At 44.9% G+C, this 20,937-nt stretch overlaps 1 protein-coding gene across 4 annotated transcripts; it reads right to left on the reverse strand.

The window, feature by feature from the left end:
• Positions 1-230: 230 nt before the first annotated feature.
• Positions 231-20,163, reverse strand: LOC120458124 (serine/threonine-protein phosphatase 6 regulatory ankyrin repeat subunit A). 4 transcript variants are annotated; one of them, XM_039645660.2, is made up of 18 exons: positions 19,122-20,161; positions 17,677-17,778; positions 13,936-14,037; positions 12,492-12,608; positions 10,920-11,012; positions 9,813-10,026; positions 9,329-9,624; positions 8,973-9,275; positions 7,486-8,913; positions 6,888-7,424; positions 6,602-6,808; positions 5,823-6,516; positions 5,333-5,419; positions 3,996-4,207; positions 2,324-2,452; positions 1,682-1,790; positions 1,053-1,270; positions 231-915 (listed from the first exon to the last, which is right to left on the reverse strand). In XM_039645660.2, exons 1-18 carry the CDS (start codon positions 19,491-19,493, stop codon positions 910-912), a joined length of 5,226 nt encoding a protein of 1,741 aa, XP_039501594.1. In that variant the 5' UTR covers positions 19,494-20,161; the 3' UTR covers positions 231-909. The 4 variants fall into 4 exon arrangements, with proteins under 4 accessions (XP_039501594.1, XP_039501593.1, XP_039501596.1 ...); XM_039645659.2 differs by having other exon boundaries at positions 231-1,270; positions 19,122-20,163; XM_039645662.2 differs by lacking the exon at positions 3,996-4,207 and adding an exon at positions 3,358-3,587 and having other exon boundaries at positions 231-1,270; positions 19,122-20,162.
• Between the last annotated feature and the right edge of the window lie 774 nt (positions 20,164-20,937).

Here is a 20,937-nt window from a genome sequence, read left to right on the forward strand (position 1 = left end):
TTCTTTCTTTAAAGTTCCGACTTAAAAACCATTAATTAAAAAACATTCATTTAAAAGCATGCCCTAAAACATTTAAATTAAACAATAGTAAAAAGCAATATTTTCATATACTAATTCACCCGACAGATGGCGCTGTAGGCCAATGCCGCCGAAAAGTATGCAATGCGTAAACGCTGAAGCAATAATACAATATTTTAAAATATGACTTATTTATTTACATTCAAGTACAATTAACAATTTTTAGGCGCTCATTTGTTATAAAAATGAATCAAAGCTTAGTAAGTAGAGTGGATGTAGCTACTTGACAATTACCGGAAAACAATGAGATTATGCGATATTTATATAAAACCAGTTGCCATCAGCTTCGCAAGAAGCTACAGATAGATTTACTTAACATCTAAGACAATCATTATTAACGATATGGTCGATCGATCAATGTCGCAATCATTAGCTTAATACAAAATGCTAGGAGTTGGTTTCAAAAATTGTAAGGCAAAGTGGGTCCAAAAAGGACGAATTAACTTACTTACTTCAAAATACTCGAACATGGAAAACACTTTTTGTTGTTTCGCTTATCGTAGAAATCTCCGACAGAAAATCATATCAAAATAAACAACCAGCTGGCGCATCAAAGGTTACACAAAACAATTTCAATATTCTAGCTAAAATTAGTTTAGGAAGTGAAGGCTTAACTTAAGGAATTCGGTTTGGTTTTCCCATACCTCCAGTTGTACCAAAAATAAAGTACTTTTAAGTAAACCAGAGTCTGTGGAAAAACCATACCCAAGGTGCAGCTTAGGCATAGAGGTTCTTAGGGTTAGATCTTAGAGTTACAGAAGGACAGACGCTTGGATAGTCGAGAAGAGATAGGGATAGTCAGGAAGGATAGTTTGAAGAGATAGATGAAGCTTAGACCTGCAATCAAAACGTAGTTAATTAACCATCCGAAGCTAGTTTTCTGGGTTTTCGGGTATTTCTGTGTCTTCTGTGTCGTTTCTGTGTGTCTATTCTGTAGTGTTTGCCAGCGTGGCCTTGATGGCTCGTCTGCCCACCTGTGCCGGTGGCTGGGGTGCTCCGCTGCCCTCCTGCGATCCACTTTCCGCATCCGAGTCCTTGAGGGATCCGCCCTCCTCGTCGCCCACCAGTGCCCTGTACTTTTTGGCAATCGCCTCCCAGTCGGCCACGTTCTCGATGCGATTCTGATTGGCCTGCGAGAAGCTGGCCTGTGATCCCAGGGGCGATAGATGGACCTGCGACAGGGCCACCGAGTCTGGGAATTCGGGGTAATATCATTAACATTTGAGTTCTATTATACAGCAAGTTGCACTGAGGTACAAACGCCAAATACCAATATAATATACTTTGTGATTTTCTTAATAAAAACTATTACATAAGTAGTTCCTGGGTGTATTTTTTATAAAGATTTATGGCGTTTTTACCTTCGAACATTGGAAAGAAGAGAAAAGTTGAGGAAAGAATTTCGAGCTAGAGCGAGCCAATAGTTTCAGAGAAAAGAGTTGAGGAAGGATAGCAAGACAGTCAGAAGAGCTGATAGTAGAAAGAGTTACACTTGGGCTGTTACGCTGTTAGCTACAAAACCCCTCGGATGGATGGGTTGCGTTCCCAGGACGTGGACGTGTCCTGGTCGGAGTAGCCCTGCAGCGATACATACATGTCTCACCTTTCTTGATCTTCGACAGCCACTTGGCGCCGGCTTTGGTTCGCGGACTGGCCTGACGTATTCCCATCATCTGAACCAGACTTGGACGCTTCTTTTTCTTCATGCGTGCCTGTGGCGCGTGTTTTTTGAATTGGGGTTTGCAGGTTTGCAGGTTGCAGGTTTGTGGGTTAGATCAAGGCGCATTAGACACGGGACATAGATCACATACAAGACAAGAGACACAACATAAACGCAGTCAGCAATTGTTAATCACATCGAAAGCAATCAGGTGTCGTGTGCTGGACATTAAGTGCAGTACAGTAGGGGCTCGAAATATGTACATACTTATATTTCGATCACCTAGTTTGAAGATACAGAGAAAGTGCGAGGTGCAAAGGTGATTTTCTTATGTGGGCAACACACTTAAAGCATTCACGGTGTTGAAACTCATTGCGGTTGTTGCCAAATTGCTTTAAATGGGTTGGGGAAAAGGTCAGCAAACTACACCCGTTCAGGATCGGTTCTGGTAGTTGCACATATGTATATAGTCATATAGTCAACAGATATGGAAACAGGTATAAGATACAGTATACGGATAGAGAGAGAGAGAGAGATACACAGCGACAGCGGCTGGAAGGCGACCTTCGTCACCTGAGATTTTACCTTGACCTTCTCGACGATCCACATAAACCAGGTGGTAACTAAATTAAGCGGCGATGGCGCTGTTGTGGTGCGATGCATATTGCGTATAAGCTTGGACAAGCCAAATTTCCACTCGATGTCGGATTGGGCCTAGTATTTCATAGGTTTTTTGTTCAGTTTATTATTATTGGTTAGCGGAGTGCGCGATGTTGAATGGATGAGACATGACATTGGGGAGAACAAGAACAAAGGAATAAACGGGATGAGTTTCGTGAACTGAAGCCTCGGATTTTAACAGGATTTTTACTTTGTTAATACGTAACTTAAGAGCTGCAAAAATCAGGTTGTTATTAATAGAAATACACAAATTCAGAGGCCTGTTTTGGATGGCAATCGTTTGAGATCTCTACAAATTACCATACAAAACCTAGCCACCATATTGGTGTATCTCTTCAGACTTAAGTCCTAGACAATGACAAACACAGGCACATAGACATGCAGCAACGAGTTCTATAAATGAGGTTTTGTAAGCATGCGTTAACCAACACTTTCTGGTTCGGCTCTGCTCAACACTGGTCACAAAAGCAGGGCACACTTGAAGGCGCTAATCCACTAAAGCTAGTCTGCACTGTACTACACTAGAAGGCGGCAGGCTTCCATCTTTGAGATACACTTTCACAAAATTGTATCCCTCAGATTGCTAACATTATTTTCCTGAAAAAACCTGGAAGATGCAAGTCTGGGCAGTTGATGGATTTACAGAGCATGCCAAGTTCTCTACAGATGTTTACGGTTAACGGTTAGTATTAACTATTTCCTTAGTACAACAGCTCTTTAAGTTCTTCACATCTTAGCTACCTCTTTTAAATGCCTACGAAATATTATGCTAGAAAATAAATCAGATTCATATATATGGATTTACTTTTTATGCTGAAAGAGAAACGGATTATTACACAATGCGATATAGAATGCAAGAATCGTATACTTAACTTAAGGTTAAAGTAAGGGTTGATAAATAGAGTCGAGTTAGGTAAAAGCGCCTTTAGCAATACTACCTGGATGCGTTGATAGGTGTCTGACATCATAGCAATCAGCAGGTTAATGAGCACAACCACCGACACCAACATGTAAATGCCAAAGACAATTTTGAACAGGTACTCAACCCAATACGGTTGAGTGGGCGTGGCTACATTTTTGATTTTGTCAACTTGCGTTTGCTCGGTCGTCGTTTGTCCGAACACGGCGAAGAACAACAACTCGAACGAGTTAATCGGATGCATGCGCACTGTGTCGGAGCCCCATAGATACATTTCCAGATACAGATACATGTGTTCAGATACAGATACAAATAGACACCCCCGGACAGCACGCATATATTGGCCGGCGTGGAAATTATTTTGAAAAATAAAAAGATAACGGACGCCCAGTTTGGGTTGGTTGATTCGATTATGGTTTTCGTTTTTTTTTTTTTTGTGTTTTTTTGTTACGTTGATTTGTCCGATCGACCAACCCCGAGTTTTGGTTTATGCCCAATTGTGGTTCAATTTGGAGCGGTCAGTTTTGGGGTTGTTACAATCAAAGCACAAACAAATAGCATTCCGAAAAATGAAAATATGAAAGAAAGAAAAAACGGGGGGAGGGAAAGAGGGAAAGCAGAGAGAAAATACTGATTAGTGGCCTTGGCAATACAAACCTGAATGCGCTGATAAGTATCCGACATCATGGCAATTAGCAGGTTAATGAGTACAACCACAGACACCAACAAGTAGATGCCAAACACAAATTTGAAGAGCACCTCGGTCCACTCGGGACGCAAGTGTCGCATGGGATTGATGTCCAGGGTGGTCGTCTGTCCGAAGACCGCGAAGAAGAGTCGCTCGAAAGCCAGAAAGGGCGTCATGGGTCCTAACATGGGTCCGAACGGAACGTTACTCACAATCACAATATCTGAACTATAGCATTCGTTTAGCGCGATTTGCGAATTGCTGCAGCTAGCGTACATGTATATACGGATATATATATACATATATATATATATTGTCGGCTTGGCACAGGCGTGTGTGCGAACATGTGTGTTAAAACATGGCTTTTGGCTTTTGTTGGTTATTTGGAAGTTGACATAAACGAGTATATTTATGGTGGGGTTTAATTGGATTTTTGGAGAGTGCGGGTGAGTGGTTAAACACGTCAAAAGCAGCATCTCGCAGTTCGCAGCTCAGCGGTTCGAATGACTCACGAAAACAGGAATCGGTAATCGGTATCGGTATCAGTAGCGTTATCGGTTTTCGTTATCGATTCGATTCGATCGGTCTCGATTGTTTCGATTGTGCAGAATTTGGTGGTGGGCAAGCGGCGCAAGCTGAAAGCCCCAGGCAGGCGGGCATTGGTTATATCGATATTGCTGATTGATTGTTTGATTTTGGTTTGGATTGACTGGGTTAAAACATCAACATGCAGTACTGGAATTTTGAGTTTGTACAGAGTTCTAATGGGTATCGCTTTGGTTACACATCGATAACGAGAAAATGATAATAGAAATATGTCTAGGAAGTTTTGAAATTAAGATCATGAAACCATTAAATTAAATTTTGAGATTAGGATTCTATTTTTTATCTTTGTTTAAACTCTATTTTTTATCTTTGCTTAAACTAAAATGTTATTAAATCAAAATTGACACAAACTAAATAATAAAGCTTGGCGCATGGATACCTATATAAACACAGATCCACAACATCGAGGATGCGGAAAAGGGCTTTTCCCGCGAACATGCCTCAAAACGAAAGTAACTGAAACGAGCAAGGCGAGGGGATTTCGAGCAGCGAGTGCGGACTTGTGGATGTTCCTCCAGGGAACTGGAAAACAAACGACATTAACACTTTACGCACAACATCGAAGGCAACATCTGCAACGCAACGGCTTGGATTCCGGCATTGGTGGGTTAAGGGGGGCGGGGCAGCCCCCGGAAAGAGGGGGGCCATGCAAATGCGGGGGTAAGTAGGGGGTGGTAGTTGTGGGTGGTAGGAGACTTACGGTCGTCCTTGTGCTTGCGTCGGAATTCGCTGAAGCGACTATCGACATAATTCTCCACCGGCGGAGGACGAGGGGTGGGCATGTCATCTGTTCCATTCGGATAATTCAGTTAAGATATTCAGTTCAGTGGGGAGAGGGGGGTTAAGATCAGAGGTAGAACATTATTAGTGGTGGTCTTTTAGGGGGCGGGAGGGTGGACGGGGATTACGACATCAAGGTTGGAGGTTCGGGTTGTTTGTACTTGTTGAGCATGCAATTGTTGTATTATGTGGTTGTAGTTGGTTCTTTTTTGCTTTATTTTACTTATGTGAAACATCGAGCACACATTGATTAGATGGCTTTTCATTCAAGGCAGACACAGATACTTATCAAGACACATTGAACGTTCAAAAGAGGAAGTTTGCAAAAACATTCCAAATGAAAACGAAAAGTCGGAAACAAAAAATTCAAAAGGTAGACTGGAGTAAGCAAAGCAAACGTTTCGACTTACCGTCACTGAAGTAGCCTCTATTTCGGTTCTTCTTCTCGAAGCTGCGCAGATCCTCGGGCGAAAAGTTGGCAAAGCTCTGATTCAGGGCCACAATGTGCATGGAAAAGCCAAACACAAAGATGGCCAGGACGGCCAAAAACCGCGCGAGATCCTTCAGCAGATCCCCAATGATGATGGCCCAGGGTCCGAAGAGGTGGTGGAAGGACAAGAAGTCCAGAATCTGCACACAGGCCAACAGGAAGGCCAACGCGAAGCACTGATTTCGGCAATATACCAAAGTTGGCCAGTACTCCTTGGAGACGAATAGAAATGCCGACACATGGACACCCACTCCGGCCATGCCGAGCAGCAGCACCAGCACCTTTATCGATCCCAGTCCCGACTTATCCGACGGATTGGTCAGCTCGAAGAGCAGCAGTCCACTCAGCCAGATCAGAAGACCCACCTCGTACCAGTAGGGCACTAAACTCAATCGGAGCACCGGGTAAATGGGCGTTATGCCCACGATGCTCAGGTGGATCATGAGGTAAATGTGAGAGGTTAGGTACGACATGAACTTGATGATGGGCACCTTGTTGAACTTGTGACCCATCGGGAAGGTGAATCCAATCCACACCGGTGGGCAGACTATGAAGGCCACGAGCAGCAGAAGGATCTTCCAGGAGGCCCACGTCAGTGAGCCGTGCCAGAGTTCCTAAAAATGGAGAGATAGATCCATATTAGATATCATATCAAACTCATACAAAATGGGATCTGGGTTAGTTTTTAATATCACACACTTGCAAGTATCGCTGCACCACCGTGTGGGCAATCACTTCCTTCTGCTCGTTTTCGATGAGGACGTCGAGAAACTCCACGTTCCGCTTATCGGTGGCTTGAAGGATCTTTCCGGCGGAATCTGAGCCAGCTGCCAGGGCCAAGAGCTCCGTGGCCATGGCCTCGCACTGTTTGCCAGCAGCTACCAGATCCTTTGCGCGCTCTTTTTCCTGAAGAGAAGTAAAAATATAAAATATTTTAGCATTTGCATTGAGAAATAGGTGTAAAGAGATTCTTTAGCTATATCACCTTCGTGGAGAGTACTATGTAGATGTTGGACAGCTTGGCAGCCGTATCCACGGGCGCCGGTGATACCAGGACAAACTCCTGGATGGGCTTGTTGTTGTGATTCTTGGATACCACCATCAGGTTGTACACGAATCGCTTGTCCTCCATCAGGCCGTAGGTGTCGTGCTCCTTGTTCATCAGATACCGCAGTACCTCGTTGTGTCCCTCGGAGGCGGCGAACCAAATGGCGGCGCAACCGTAGTTGGTCTCCGATTTTGGGGAGGCACCCGCCTCGCACAGCAACTTCACCACCTCCAAGTGGCCAGCTTTGGCAGCACAATGCAGTGGCGTCCAACCGTTCCGATCGGTTGCGTTGATCTCCGCGCCCTGGCCGAGCAGAATCTCCACCATCTGGATGTGGCCATGCATGGCGGCGATATGCAGGCCCGTCCTGCCGTTACGATCCTGCGATTGGAGGAGTTCCGCCGACCGACTTAGGAGCAAACCGACCACTGACATGTGACCACCGAAGCAAGCCAAATGGAGTGGATTATAGCCCTGTAATATCAATTGTTGTGTTAATACGCTCCGTGCAGAAATCGGATCCAGTTAATCTTACGTTCTCGATGGTCGCCGCATCCACTTGAACACCCGCGGAGTTGAGGAGCAATCGCACCACGTTCTCGTTGCCGGAGAAGGCCGCCAAGTGCAGTGGCGTCATACCCGACTCCGTGCCCAGATCCCCAAACAAACTTTGTCCCGTTGGAGTTTCCGACTTGACGGTGGCGGGAACACTGGTCAGCAATTCCCGAACGGTATCCGCCTGTCCGTAGTAGGCAGCCACGTGTAGCGGCGTCAGACCCAACTTTTTGCTATTGATCCTCAGGGAGTTGGTGCTCTTCAGCACATCCAAGACCTGTCCATGGCCATTCTGTGCCGCCAAATGGACGGCGGTGAATCCCGCCTTGTTCTCCTCCGTGCAGGAGGCACCAGCTCGCACCAGAGCCTTCACCACATCCGCATGTCCGCCCTCGGCGGCCAGCTGAAGGGGCGTGGCATCCGTGAGTTTGTTCCGCGCCGAAATCACACCCGATCGATCGAACTTCATCAGCTCCTCGATCACCTTGACGGATCCCTGCATGGCGGCAATGTGGGCACAGGTGTTGCCATCCTTGCTGGTGGCATTCACCAAGGACGGATGCTGCTGCAGGAAGAGTTTGGCCACTTCAGAGTAGTTGTTCTGGGCGGCGACATGGATGGGCTTCTGGCCCAGATCGTCCGTCGCATCGATATTGGCGCCCAGCTCGAGGAGCAGCTGACAGACTTCCATCTGCCCGCTGGCTGCCGCCAAATGGAGCGGCGTTTGCTTTCGCAACGTTAGAATATCGATAACCGCATTGTGATCCTTGATCAGGAACTTCACCAGATGCGTAAACCCATTCATGGCTGCCAGATGGAGTGCGGTGCGTCCCACGCGCGACTTGGAGTTAATGAAAGCCTTGTTGGTCAGCAGGGCATCACACACATGCAGGTAACCTCGCTCAGCAGCCAAATGCAAGGCAGACCGTCCCTCCGTATCGAAGACATCCACTCGAGCGTGATTCGCCAGGAGATTATTGACCAGCTCCATGTGCCCTCGATGGCAGGCAATCAACAGCGGAGTCCAGCCCACCGACGATTGCCGGTTCATGGCCTTCTGGATGTCTGTGGGATTCATGTGTGAGATCATCTCCATTAGCACATCATTGTTGCCAGCCACGGCGCAATAGTGGAAGGCGGTCTCCAAGGCAGTTTTCGTTTGCAACGTGACATCCGCGCCATTCTCGAGGAGCATGCGAACGATCTGCTTGTCGGATTCGGGAATCTTAACCTCCTCCTTGGTGATTTGGCAGGTGTAATGCAACGCCGTGGCGCCGTCCTCGTTGACCGAGTTTATATAGGTGGTGGCCTTATCCGGACCGTGTTTCTCCTTCACCGTCTCGATTAGATGGCGCACGATATCCGGATGGCAGGCTCGACAGGCCATGTGCAGGGGTGTCTCTCCAGTCTATAAAATTTAAGTATAAACTAAATCGTGTTATCTCTTGGTTATAGGTGTCTACTCACATTAGATTTGTACAGCGGATCGCCTTCGTCCTCGAGCAGTTGCATCAACGTGGCCAGATTGCCATGACGAGCCGCCACGTGAACGGGGGTCAGACAGTCGTCTGTGGTCAAATTTGGACTGGCTCCCGACTTTAGCAGCATGAGGGCACACCTATCGCCATCCTTCACTCTCGCCGCAATGTGCAGGGGAGTCTCACGTAGCTTTCCACCACGGACATGGACATCTGCTCCGAATCCCAAAAGGGTTTCCACAACGGCGGGCTTGGCCGACTCCACGGCTATGTGCAGTGCGGTGTAGTTATCCTTCAAGAGAATGCAATTAATACGATTCCACCTAAGTAGATTATCCCACTTACATTGGTGGTCACATCCACTTTCTCGCCCTTCTGCAGCAGCGTGTTGATGATCCCCGTGTGACCATAGGCGGCGGCGGTGTGAATACTCCGGGCTCCATCCTTGTTGGGCATGTGGAGGTAGACGCCCTTCTTGAAGAGCATCGTGGCGCACTCAGCATGACCGTTGAGTGACGCAATGTGCATCAGCGTGCTGCCATCCTTGGTGCGCTCGAAGATGCTCGCCTTGAACTTGTCGGCCAGTATCTCGATGACGTGCGCGTGTCCATTCTCGGCGGCCAAGTGCATCGGAGTGCGATCTGCAGGAGATTAGAAAATGTCATTTTTTAGCTCGGTCCACCTGGGGGCGCCACAAATCCAAAAATTTCCCTATATAACTACCAATTTCCATTGAAACCTGAAATTCTCATGATTCTTATTTTGTAATATCAAGGTCAAACACGATTTGTAGCATGCTTTTCCTTGCTCCAAATTCCCACAGACTCACCTTGATTGTCCGCAATGGACGCTGAGGCGCGCACGCCATAGAAGTACTTGAGTAGTGCCTCATCGCCTTCGGCCGCCGCGATGTGGAGCGGCGTCTGGCCCTCCCCATTCTGCGTGTCCACATTCGTTCCGTAATCGACCAGGATGCGGACCATGTCCACGTCCCGCCGTCTGGCGGCCAAATGCAAGGCCGTGTCTCCATTGGCCGTCGTTGCCTGTGAGCAAATAAACAAAAACTTTAACATGACAAGATGCACTTCACAAAAATAAGATTCAAAAGTAATTGATTATGTTATGAAATGAATGAACAGTAAGATATAAATTAAAAATCCCTATGATAATAATCCTTCACTAAATTTTCTATCTTTGCAAATGCTTTAAATTTAAATAATTTACTTAAGTTTTTCCCTAGTGTTTCACGCTGCATTTCACTTTCGACATTTTATTTTGGGCTATGCAAATCAGACTCCCTTCCCATCTTAGCTGCGTTTTCGCCTCAGTTTTGACCCAGTTTACGGCTGTTTTGCCGGCTGATTGCGTGCTCAGCCAGCGGCCAAAGTCAGGCGCAACTTTAACTTTAACTTGGGCTTGAACCCTTGGCCTAAAGCGAAACGAAGCCGCCCTTTGGTTAATTTAATCAACACGCACTGCTCTTGGTGTGTTGCACTTCAACTTCTGATTGAAAATCGCGCAAACTTTGCCAATGTCGCGCACTGTTGCACTTGTTGTGCACCTGTACGCACAGGTGAGCAAGGTAAATTTGCATTTTTGATTTATTTACACGCTTCGTTATTGGACAGTTCAAGGCTTAAAGAACCTTGTGGACATTTTCCGACAGCTCGGATGGACATTTTGATTGACACTATCGTGGGGATTATAAAATGCACAATTTCTAGGCCCTAACTCGCTGCGAAATCAGTTAAGTGCGTAGATGGTAAACGGAATTTACATTTTAAACTTTCTATGGGTCATAATTTTGACATTTTCTGACAACCAAGCCATATCGTTCATTTACTAGCCATTCATTAAGATATATCCCACTTTGTTATGTATATTTTAAAGTTATAAAGAAGTGTGAGACTTAGCTCCGTGTTCACGGATTACTTACCTTGAGTTGCTCCGCTGTTTGGGCAGCCAGGAGCTCCCTGCACATGGACTGATTGCCCGACTCCACGGCCAGGAGCAATGGTATTTTGCCACGCTAGGTGGAAGATAGGTTATATATGGTATAAAGTATAATTAAGATAAGGACAGCCAACACACATCCATTCACACTAGCGAACATATAATCATAAATATCCAATTAGCCAATTCGAGCCTCAAGTGTTAACGGCAACATGTTTCGCTATTTTTAGCCAAGTTCGCAACTTTGGCGCTCCAACTTGCAACCAACTACCTTTTTGGGAAGGGCTGTAAGAGGGGGCGTGACGGGGAGCCATTATCCCTATCTGCCAGGAAAGGCGAGTAAATCAAGTTGTACAGCGACTTGACCCCCTTTTTTTTCGGTAGAGTTTTCCTCGGTTTGTTATTTGTTTGTTGTTGGCAACGAGTTGAGCGCCCTCGCGGGTTAAACCTACAGCACTAGCCACAGATATATGTCTGTATGTATATATGCACCCCCGGAAATGCGTGTAGAAAAAAGTAAAGCGAATCGAAACGAATCGAATCGAACTGTATGGCATCGAAAGCTAAATACTTCATCCGACTAATTTCGCCTGACAGTGCCATTCCACCTCTCTCTAATTGATTTAAATCAAGTTGCTGTTTGCCATTTGCCGCAGGCACAAATCGAGGTGGGTTACCATTTTGTCTAGACAATCAATCGGTGCCACCGGGATTCCCTCAATCAGCCCCCATACACCCCAAATGCCACCCAATCGTTTGATAGCAATTCGCCGGAAATTTATGCGCTCCCTTCGCGTGCGTAATGGAAATATCGCCTGTGCATTTTCTTCGTCCGGACACGTGATGCGACAAATAGTTCCGCATTTCTGTTGAGATTTCCTAGGGGGCTCGAAAAGGGGATCTGGTGCTCGGTTAGTCCCTGCAAGTTCATCAGACAGAGACGACTGCTTTGATGGTAATTCAAAGCTCACGGGAGCCTATCCACTGTGGTGAGAGCTACTTATTGGTACAGTGTAGAAAAAAGATACCTTACTTTTATGTTTTTTTATTTTTATACATAAGCTCTCTAATAATTTTTGATACATTTAAATAATGCGGCAATGCTTTCAGTTATTGTTAAGAGAAGCAAGCTAGCACAAATTGACTGGAACTTGACCTATGAAATTTCTCGCTGTGTAATAGTCGCATTAACTTTTTTGGGCCTTTTCTGATTTACAGCCAGTCGAAATGCATTTACCGCGAGCCGTTTTGCATATCGATTTTTCCACAAATTTTGTTTGCTTTATGTTACTAACTCCTCTCGATGTTGTTGTTGTTGTTATTGTAATGCATATATATATTTTTTGGTGATTTTTATTAAGTCTTTGTTTACGTCGGCACCGCCTGGCACCGCTGTCGAGAGTACTTGACTTCACATCGGCTTACATTTGGGGGGCCAAGCTATCATAACTAGTGGAGATAAAGCGGCATCCATTGGGCGGCCAACACTTGTGGCTCTCCGTCACACACACACAGCCACACTGGCACACTCACAAGCACTTTTGGTAACACTTACGCCGTCCGCCTTCAAGCGGATATCCTTGCCAGCAGCTGCGAGCAGAGCGCGCAGGATATTAGTTGCAGTTCCAGTTTGTCGACTGGACACCAGATGCACTGCCGTCTGGGAACGCGACTGAAATAGAAAAATTCAATTAACACTTCGATTAAATTGGGCACACACTACAAACGCACTTATTGTTAGGGTCACACTTTTCACTAGCCAGAATTAATATGCAACTATGTATGTGCACTGCTCTGTGGTTAATGTTCGCACCTAAAAAACTGGCAAACTGGTTCCCATTCGCTTCAAAATCCCATTTGCGACTGAATAGGCAAGTGGCTCGTTTTTGCGTTTATAAGCACATTTCGTGTCATTTTTCTTTTTTGGCCTCTCCCGCTCATATCACAGATTGACAGCCCGAAAAAAAGCATAATAAAGAACTCCCACCGACTGCCGCAGCGGGAGTGAGCGAGAGAGGTGTGGAAATGGGATGGTGGGGGACGGGTGGTCGAGCAGCAGGTGTAGGCAACATGGGGCAGGTGTCGGTTGTGGATGTGGATGTGGAGTCCTTTTGCCACGCACACACGCTAACGGAACACTTCAAACTTGGCTGTTGCTAAAACAAAATTTTGCATCTGTCTGTCTCGCTTCTGCAGCGCCACCCCTCTCGCTCCCACTTAGAGCTTGGAGCTCTCTTCTGATAACCATCAGTAATTTCGGCAAGGCTCACGCCCCCCAAATCACAAAGTCTCGAGCACTCAATGCGGCCGAGAAGAAATAAGTAAAAGCAAATTAATGCCGACACGGGAAATAAACTTGGAGAAATAATTGCCAAAATGCTCGACGTTGTGATCATCATATTTTATGCTTAAACGGTTTCTGATGAGAGTTAAAATCATGGTAATTTTAGAGATGATTGTTAAGGCTTTTTGATTTTGGGCAATAGACAGATGGTTTCACTAATTTAGCTCACACATTAGGCAGCCTGAAGTTGCAGTAGTTAAACCAAAGACAGATTTTGGAACCATGCAACATACATATAAGAGTTTAATAAAATCTGTATAATTCATCTGTATAATTCATTTACTTTAACTTGGTTTTCAGGCCTGCGAGCTGGCTTTTAAAGTGCTCTTAAGCGGCGCCTAGACATTACCATCTTAACCTTGTCGCCAGTTAATTGCTGGTCCCGGCAAAGTAACATGCAACATGCGAGCCTCGAAGTTGCATCTTCGCATGGCTCTGACCTTTGGATACGTTTTTTTTTGTTTAGAAGCCAACTGAAGTATGCGTCTAATAGCCGCAAATTGCCTCCGAATCGGGCTGACAGCAGCCCCACGGTATGCAGCGATTTCGATGACTCGAAAGTAGGAACTCGAGTATTGAGTGTGTCGCCTGACGTGTCGCTACCTCAACTATTGGGGACCTACTTTCTAGTATATAGAGCCATTGGAATACTCACGCCACCGGTGGAGAAGGGATCCACGCCGCGTTTTGTTAGCAACAATTTGACGACATCCTCACGCGAATACATTGCGGCAATGTGTAGCACATTATAATTATCCTGAAAGAGAGAAGAAAAGAAAAAAGAAAAGGTGGAGGGAAATCAATTGCAATTCATTGGCAGGAAACTGACGCCCACCAAACAAGCTGGGTCAGTTCAATGGGTCAAAGTCAGACGGTTTTGCATGTGGATAAGTCGCAGGGGCAACTGGGAGTGGTTGATGATTACTTAAGCCACAATCTTGCATGCGGACTTTCACTTACACTCACGGTTTTCTTAATGGCCACAGCCCAGCCGCAAACTCACATGCAAAAACTGCATCAATGGCAGTCGGTTGAACCCCAAAAAAAAAGGAAGAAGAAATATAAAACAATGCGGCTTGGAAAATATGACCCTGAGCAAATCACCGAAACGTAACGAAAAGTGCTTTAAGATAACGTCTGACATGGAGTGCTTAGTTTAGCGCCAGCTAACAGTTAAGTGAGTCACATGTGAATAGGGCCATGAGGCCATATTTATTGCCTTATATAATAAGCCATAACGCATACGCCCCGTATGCTCGGACCTGGGCCATGGCTCTAATTTATAACAAAGCCTCCCCACTGTTCTTAGCCCCACCGGAAGTGAACTGGTTTCCCATATATGTACGCCAGCTTTATGCCCTGTCATCAGGTTGGTTAGTGCAGAAAGGGTCTATAAAATGTAGCATAAAAGGATGTGCATTTCTAGCCTATAAAACAAATAAAACAAAATAATAAAAAGTGTAGTGTATATATTACAGAATGAGTAGAAACCAGGATTTCTACCATTGATCTACTTCTATATTTATAGCTTCTGACTACAAAAACACTACAAAAACATTTAGCTAACTGCTTCTTATGAGTTTACAGAATTCTCAGAATCCAAATGGGTATTTCGAACCCTTTTGAAACTCTCACGGGGACTTTCCCACTTGGCAAGTGTGTGTGGGCTTCGTGGCGTGTGAAATTCGAGTTCCCTGCGGTTTATTTGCGACTATTTCTGGCCGCAGCTCCTGCTAATTTGCATACAACGCAAGTTGGCGCTCGAGTCGACGGCTTTGACACATGTCCAGAAAGCCCATCCAAGACGTTGGCCCGAAAGAAAAGGCAAAGTAAACTTTTAGCCACTAGAAGGCTAGAAGGGGAATTGCTGGTGGATTGGGGCTGTATTGGGCTTGTATTGGGGTCCAAGGTAGACAGATAATATTTCACGCGCTGTTTTGCATACTTTTGAGCCCGGTTCGAGTTCGTTTTCGAGTCTCGAGTCTCGTGTGTTTGTGCTTGTGTTTGCTTGGCTGGGCGAAAGGAAAAACCGGAAACAAAACCAAAACGGAAGCGCAAATTTTCCAGCACATTTTTGCCCTGCCAGGTGGAAAAGGCAAAAAGGGTGGTGGTGTACGAAGTCGACCCAGTTTAGTAAGTGTGTTTTTACGGCCCAGAGATAGTCGGAGGATATTCGAGGAGTGTGCCTCGTGGAAGCCATGAAGTCATTCTCTGGCGATGTCACACACACCTTCTTTGGAATAATGGCAAGTCCTCATTACAGTGCTCATTTGGCTTAATCCCTCACCTTCTTGCATTTGCACTGGATTCTAATGGAGTAAATTAATTTCTTCTTTTGCGTGGATGGGGCAGATTACTTCACTCACGCACTGAGGCCACTTGACAAATGAACTGGCGTTTTTATTCCTCATTTTATTTCACGCTGTCATCGCCGCACATGTGGAGAGGTCACTGCGTGAAGAATTCCACTTGAATTTAATTAAAATTGCATATTAATGACGCCGCTGGCCATAAAAATGTAGCGGAAGTCGGGGCCGACGTCGAGGTCTCCGGTTTGGGCCGCACTCGAAAGGTCAAATGGAGTTTTTGGCCAACTGGGCGTACATCGGAGTCATGTGCTTGATTAATTGGCTTTTAAGTTGCAAAGAGGTGTTTGCCAGCACGCCTCCAAGTCGAGTGCCAAAAAAAAAGGGGGCAGTCAGCCAACTTGGAGTTGAAAAGTTAAAAATGTTAATTACCACGGCGTTACATCATACAAGTATCCTCTGGTAATGGTCATAAAGGTCCTGGTCCTTGTCGTGTTGTATAGGTATTACTTTGGACTGGACCTGACAGTTAGATAACTTGCAAATTGTAAATGCAATAAACATTTCTCTCGGCCACGGGTCCTGTTTTTTAATTCAATGGGACGGTGTACGTGAAATTATCCGATTCGGTCACGAAGTGACATTTGCTTTTTAAAACAAAAGTTTAATTATACAGATGAGGTAATGGGTATGTTTTCCAAAAGGTGCGCTTTGTATAAACTCACGAAAATGATATAAAATTTAATTAGCTGAACAACAACTGGGCAGAATCATCCAAATGGAAACATTTTAAAATGGATAATTATAATAATTAAATGTGAGCTAAATTACTTATGTTTATGGGGTATTAAAATATATATATATTTTATTTTAAACCAAGTATCATTTAAATGAATGTGCTGTTGAAACCAAAATACCTTCTTCTGCCCAAATAAATGCTTATCGAGATTTTCATTTTCATGCTTGGCTTGTAACTCGCAGCCAGTTCATGTTTTATTACTTTCATGTGCAAATTTACCTTTAACATTTCCCCACACAATCTTTAACCCAAGCAAACAGTCTTCCACTTGTAAAGGAAAACTTTCAAGGGGTGTAGGAAAATTGAACTTTCTGTGTTTGTTTTGGTAATTCAATTCGCCATGTCTGCGCTGGTTTGGCAACAATTATTTTGTAATTAGGTCAAGGATTTTTATCGCCGCTAGCCCCGAAATAAAGTACGTTGCGTATACGTAAGGACATGTGAATGGGCAGCCAAGAAAGCGACTTCAAATGAAATGTGCTAAGTAATTGGGGCATGCAAAGCCAGGTGGTCAGCGAATTCGACCAATTGTTAGCAACTTGGCCTAATGGGCGATGCCAACTTTGCTCACTTCACTTGCTGGCATCAAAACAAGAATTGGCCATAATCACGATGGTAAATTGCTAAGGAAATCAGGATAGTCGTCAGCGATGACCTTACATCTCTACTTTTTGCAAAAACTCCTTTGTTAAGAAGTACAGCATGCTCTGTTTCCCTAAAAACATAAGTTAAATTACAATTTTTAGCCAGTAAAAGTGATTGCTGCCCAATTATAAATTTCAACTTTAGTGTTTGATAATGAAGAGCTTATAATTTTTTGTTAGTCCACTATAAATTGTTAGTTTCCAACGAAAGCAGCAGTTATAAAATCAAAACAAAAGCGATGTGTTGGTATTTTCCTTTCTTGAGGAAATTCCCATTCGTGCTGGAAAACTTGACTCAACTGAAGACCAATGAAGTGAACTAGCCGTGCGTCGACCATTGGCCAAGTCCGGCAAAGTTGACCCATTGAGTAAGGGAGGTATTGCCGAATTGAGGCATTGAGGAAGGCGGGCGGTGTGTGAGAATCGTGCGTATTATAGTTATAGTAGTGGGTGCATGGGTTTGCCCACCGACGCCCCCGCTCGAGATTTAATTATGCGGTTTTTATTGATTTGACACATTTTTAGCGGCTTTTGCTGCCGCAGTTGGCTTAAACAGCTGGGCCGCTTCTATATTTGGCCAAAAACACCGTGGGGAGCTGGCTAAGGTGCTTTAAATTATTCCTGCCCTATTCCCGCTCAAGACTCACATTATTGCGGGCTCCCACATCGGCGCCCAGCTCAATCATGCGATCCATTATGGCCGTCTTATTGTCCTTGGTTGCGTACATCAGCGGCGTCATGCCGGTATTCTGCAATGGAAATGACTTACTTTAGTTCCGAAATAAAAATAATACAATATTAATAGACATGTTAAAGTACAAAGAGCTGTAAATAAATGTACCAATAGAAGTAATTTAAGAAACAGTGTCCTGACCTCATTGAGAAGCAACTTGGCCATTTGAATGCATCTTGATTGCGATAGAATCCTTCGGCGAGCAAGCTGCTTTCGATATTATAAGCTCGTTGGCTCGTAATTAAAACGAAATCAAGAGCAAGCCCATCAAGTCAAGAACCGAATAAGGACCCCAATCCTGGAGAAGCGGAAATAATCAAGGCAAAAATAGCTCAACTCCAAGCTATATTTATGCAAATATCGTCTCGTCGTAAGTCTAGTCTGGCAGACAACCTGCACTACTGTTTGCGATACACGTACAGCACCACCACCCACAAAAAAAAAGGGGGGAAAAAAAAACTAGAAAAAAAACATGGCCAGGATGTTTCAACCCTTTGGCCGCACACCTCCCCGCATTTCATTAGCGGTGCAACGTTAATTTTATGTCAACGACTTCTCCGTTTCATAGCGTTTATGGTAAATTGAAATCGAAGCGCTTCAATTCTTCGATGTTTTATGAGTTTATCGGTCAGACGGGGCACACGAAGGGGGGGTAGTCAGCGCAACTTGTGGCAGGACGCTCCAGGAACTTGGAGCTCCAAGTTCTGCGAATGCCACCAAAGCCATCGCCTTGGCAGCGAAAACATTTGGGCCGCGCTATCAAATAACATTCTGCTGTTCTCTGTTTTTTTTTCGGGCTTTTTCCTTGCTGACTGGCCTCTGTTTTCTGGCTAATACATGGTACGCTCTGTTTTCTGGCCTCCAGTTCCTGTGTCGTTATTTTGGCTGGTAAACAACCAGAAATGGGAAAATGCCGCCGACGTTGATAAGGGCGACGTTTCTATATCGCTTACACTCAGGGAAATATTTCACGAAATAAAAATAGCAAGCCTTATTATTCAAAACTATTGAAAGTTTTAAGTCTGATACATAGAGACTTAAGTTTTACTAATGCACTTCAAATTAAAGAATTAAATGGCTGAAATGGAATTAACAACCTATCTTAACAGATAATATTTCAAATATATCCGTCATTGCGAATTTCATAAGGACAATACAGTTCACAAATGTTTCTTGAAAGGATTTACTGCTTCCTTGATACATAAGTTAATTTCTCAACATTTTCGCCAAGTGCAGGACCTGTTCCTGTATTTATTTCGCTTCCTATTCCCGCTCTGGCTCGCAATTGATTTTACAAATCGTAGCAAATGAGCCGGAAAAACCGCGTCGCGTTGCGGCACTTCACTGTACAGTACTCACCATGTCGTGAACGCCGGCCAGCGGTATGTGATTGCCATCCTCGCCCACATTGGCCACATACTTCTCCAGCTTCTTGAGCTCCGCCTCGATGGGCGTCCACTCGCTTTTCATGGCCAATCCGAGGACCTTGTTCGCCGTATCCCGAATGGAGGCGCCGGCACTCGGCGGCTTGGGGGCCGGAAACAGATCCATGTCCTTCTTGTCGCCATTGCTCGAGCTGTCGTCCTTGGGATCGGAGTCCGCTTTGCTGGCGGGCGTAGCCCGTTCGCTGGGCGTGGCCGACTCATCCGGCGCACCGGTCAGCGAGGAGGGGGTTTTGCGGCCCACTCCGCCGCCACGCCCACCGCCACGCCCTCCGCGCGGCTGCGACATCCTGGTATCCCGCGCTAGTTACTGCTCCACAATCCTCCGCTGATCATGGGGATTTCTCGATGGGGTGGGTGCGGAGATGGTTATGCGGAAACACTGTCGGATGTTAACTGGCTTATGCTGCCATTATCCGTGTAATACGTTTGGGTTATTGTATTATTATTGATTCGATGCGGGGTATGATGGTATGATGTTTTTAGCTGCATAGTTTCGGGCTCCTTCACTTCGCACTCGCATTGCACAAATTCCTACGGCCTCCGCATTTTACCAATATTTGTTACCAACAATTTGCATTTTCATTGGCAACAGCAACAGCAACAGACACACTAGGAATCACACACAAACTGACACACACACACTAGCAAACCGAAAAACACTCGCTATTATTCCACTTTGATTCTTTCGCTTTCTTCACTTTTACTACACAAATTTATATGTTTAGCCCCTTTATGGCTTCGGTTGCGTGTGCGTTAACGGCGATGCCCCCTTTATTATTTTTGGCCAAAAGAGTCCCCAACTTCAACTCTGGCTTTCTGATTGCCTACTATTTTTTTCCTTTTCGGAGCCACGAGAAAAAATCAACCGTTTGCCACGAGCGTCTGCGAGTTTCTGATTTGCCAGTCCCATTTTCACACAAGTCGAGTTTTCCCAAGGCGCTCGAGCGGAAAAACTCGGCCCTCCACTCGGTTTGGTAGCTCTGGCAACACGACGAAGCTCCAAACTCGAAGGAGTCTTGGGACGCTCCTGCGAAAAACCAGAAGGAAGAGCCGAATCGCATCCGCGCAAGCGTTTGTTTACAATTGTTGAATCCGGGTAATACCGCCTTTTTTGGCGCCAAAATCTGGCCGCTACTCTTAAGTTTCGTTGGGATTTCCACCGTCGTTAAGTGCCGCTGGGAAATCCAAATGGGCAACAGTCCTTGCTGACTGGTCGCGAAAATCCCAAATGGCCAGGAAAATGAATGGCTAATTGTTTGTTGGCTAGCCTGGTTTAAATAGAGCCACTTCTATATGAGTTTGTATAAAGAGTTTCTCAAATAGCCATTTAAAATTAATACTAAAAGCATCACTTATGTAAATAACTAAATATTTAACGAAAAAGCATCACTTATGTAAATAACTAAATATTTAACGAAAAGACAAACTAAGATAGTAACGTTCGTTTCATATACAAGAAAATGCACAAATAACTCATCCAGATTTCCACAAACAAATCTGATTTCTCAATTGTTATTCCTTTGCTGATTTGACAACAAGGTCAACTAAATAAAAAACAATTTTTTTAGAGTGGAGGAAACCTTTTCTTGGGGTATGATAAGAACAAAAATAGAGCGATAGTAACTAGGAAAGCCTCCAGCCACGCGAATTATGTCTGCTTTCTTCTCAGCGAAACCGCAACAAATTACTCAAGTAGCAAAAATGTGAACTTATCTTATCGTAAGTCTTTG

The sequence above is a fragment of the Drosophila santomea genome, chromosome 2L (assembly GCF_016746245.2).
Source record: "Drosophila santomea strain STO CAGO 1482 chromosome 2L, Prin_Dsan_1.1, whole genome shotgun sequence".
In the NCBI taxonomy this organism is placed as follows: domain Eukaryota; kingdom Metazoa; phylum Arthropoda; class Insecta; order Diptera; family Drosophilidae; genus Drosophila; species Drosophila santomea.

Coding starts and splice junctions, on each gene's coding strand:
- LOC120458124 (XM_039645662.2), bottom strand. CDS start 19,493: ATGTCGCAGCCGCGCGGAGGGCGTGGCGGTGGGCGTGGCGGCGGAGTG. Junction 9,276..9,328: donor AAGTGGATGTGACCACCAAT/GTAAGTGGGATA, acceptor ATTCTCTTGAAG/GATAACTACACCGCACTGCA. Junction 5,420..5,822: donor TAGAGGCTACTTCAGTGACG/GTAAGTCGAAAC, acceptor CGAATGGAACAG/ATGACATGCCCACCCCTCGT.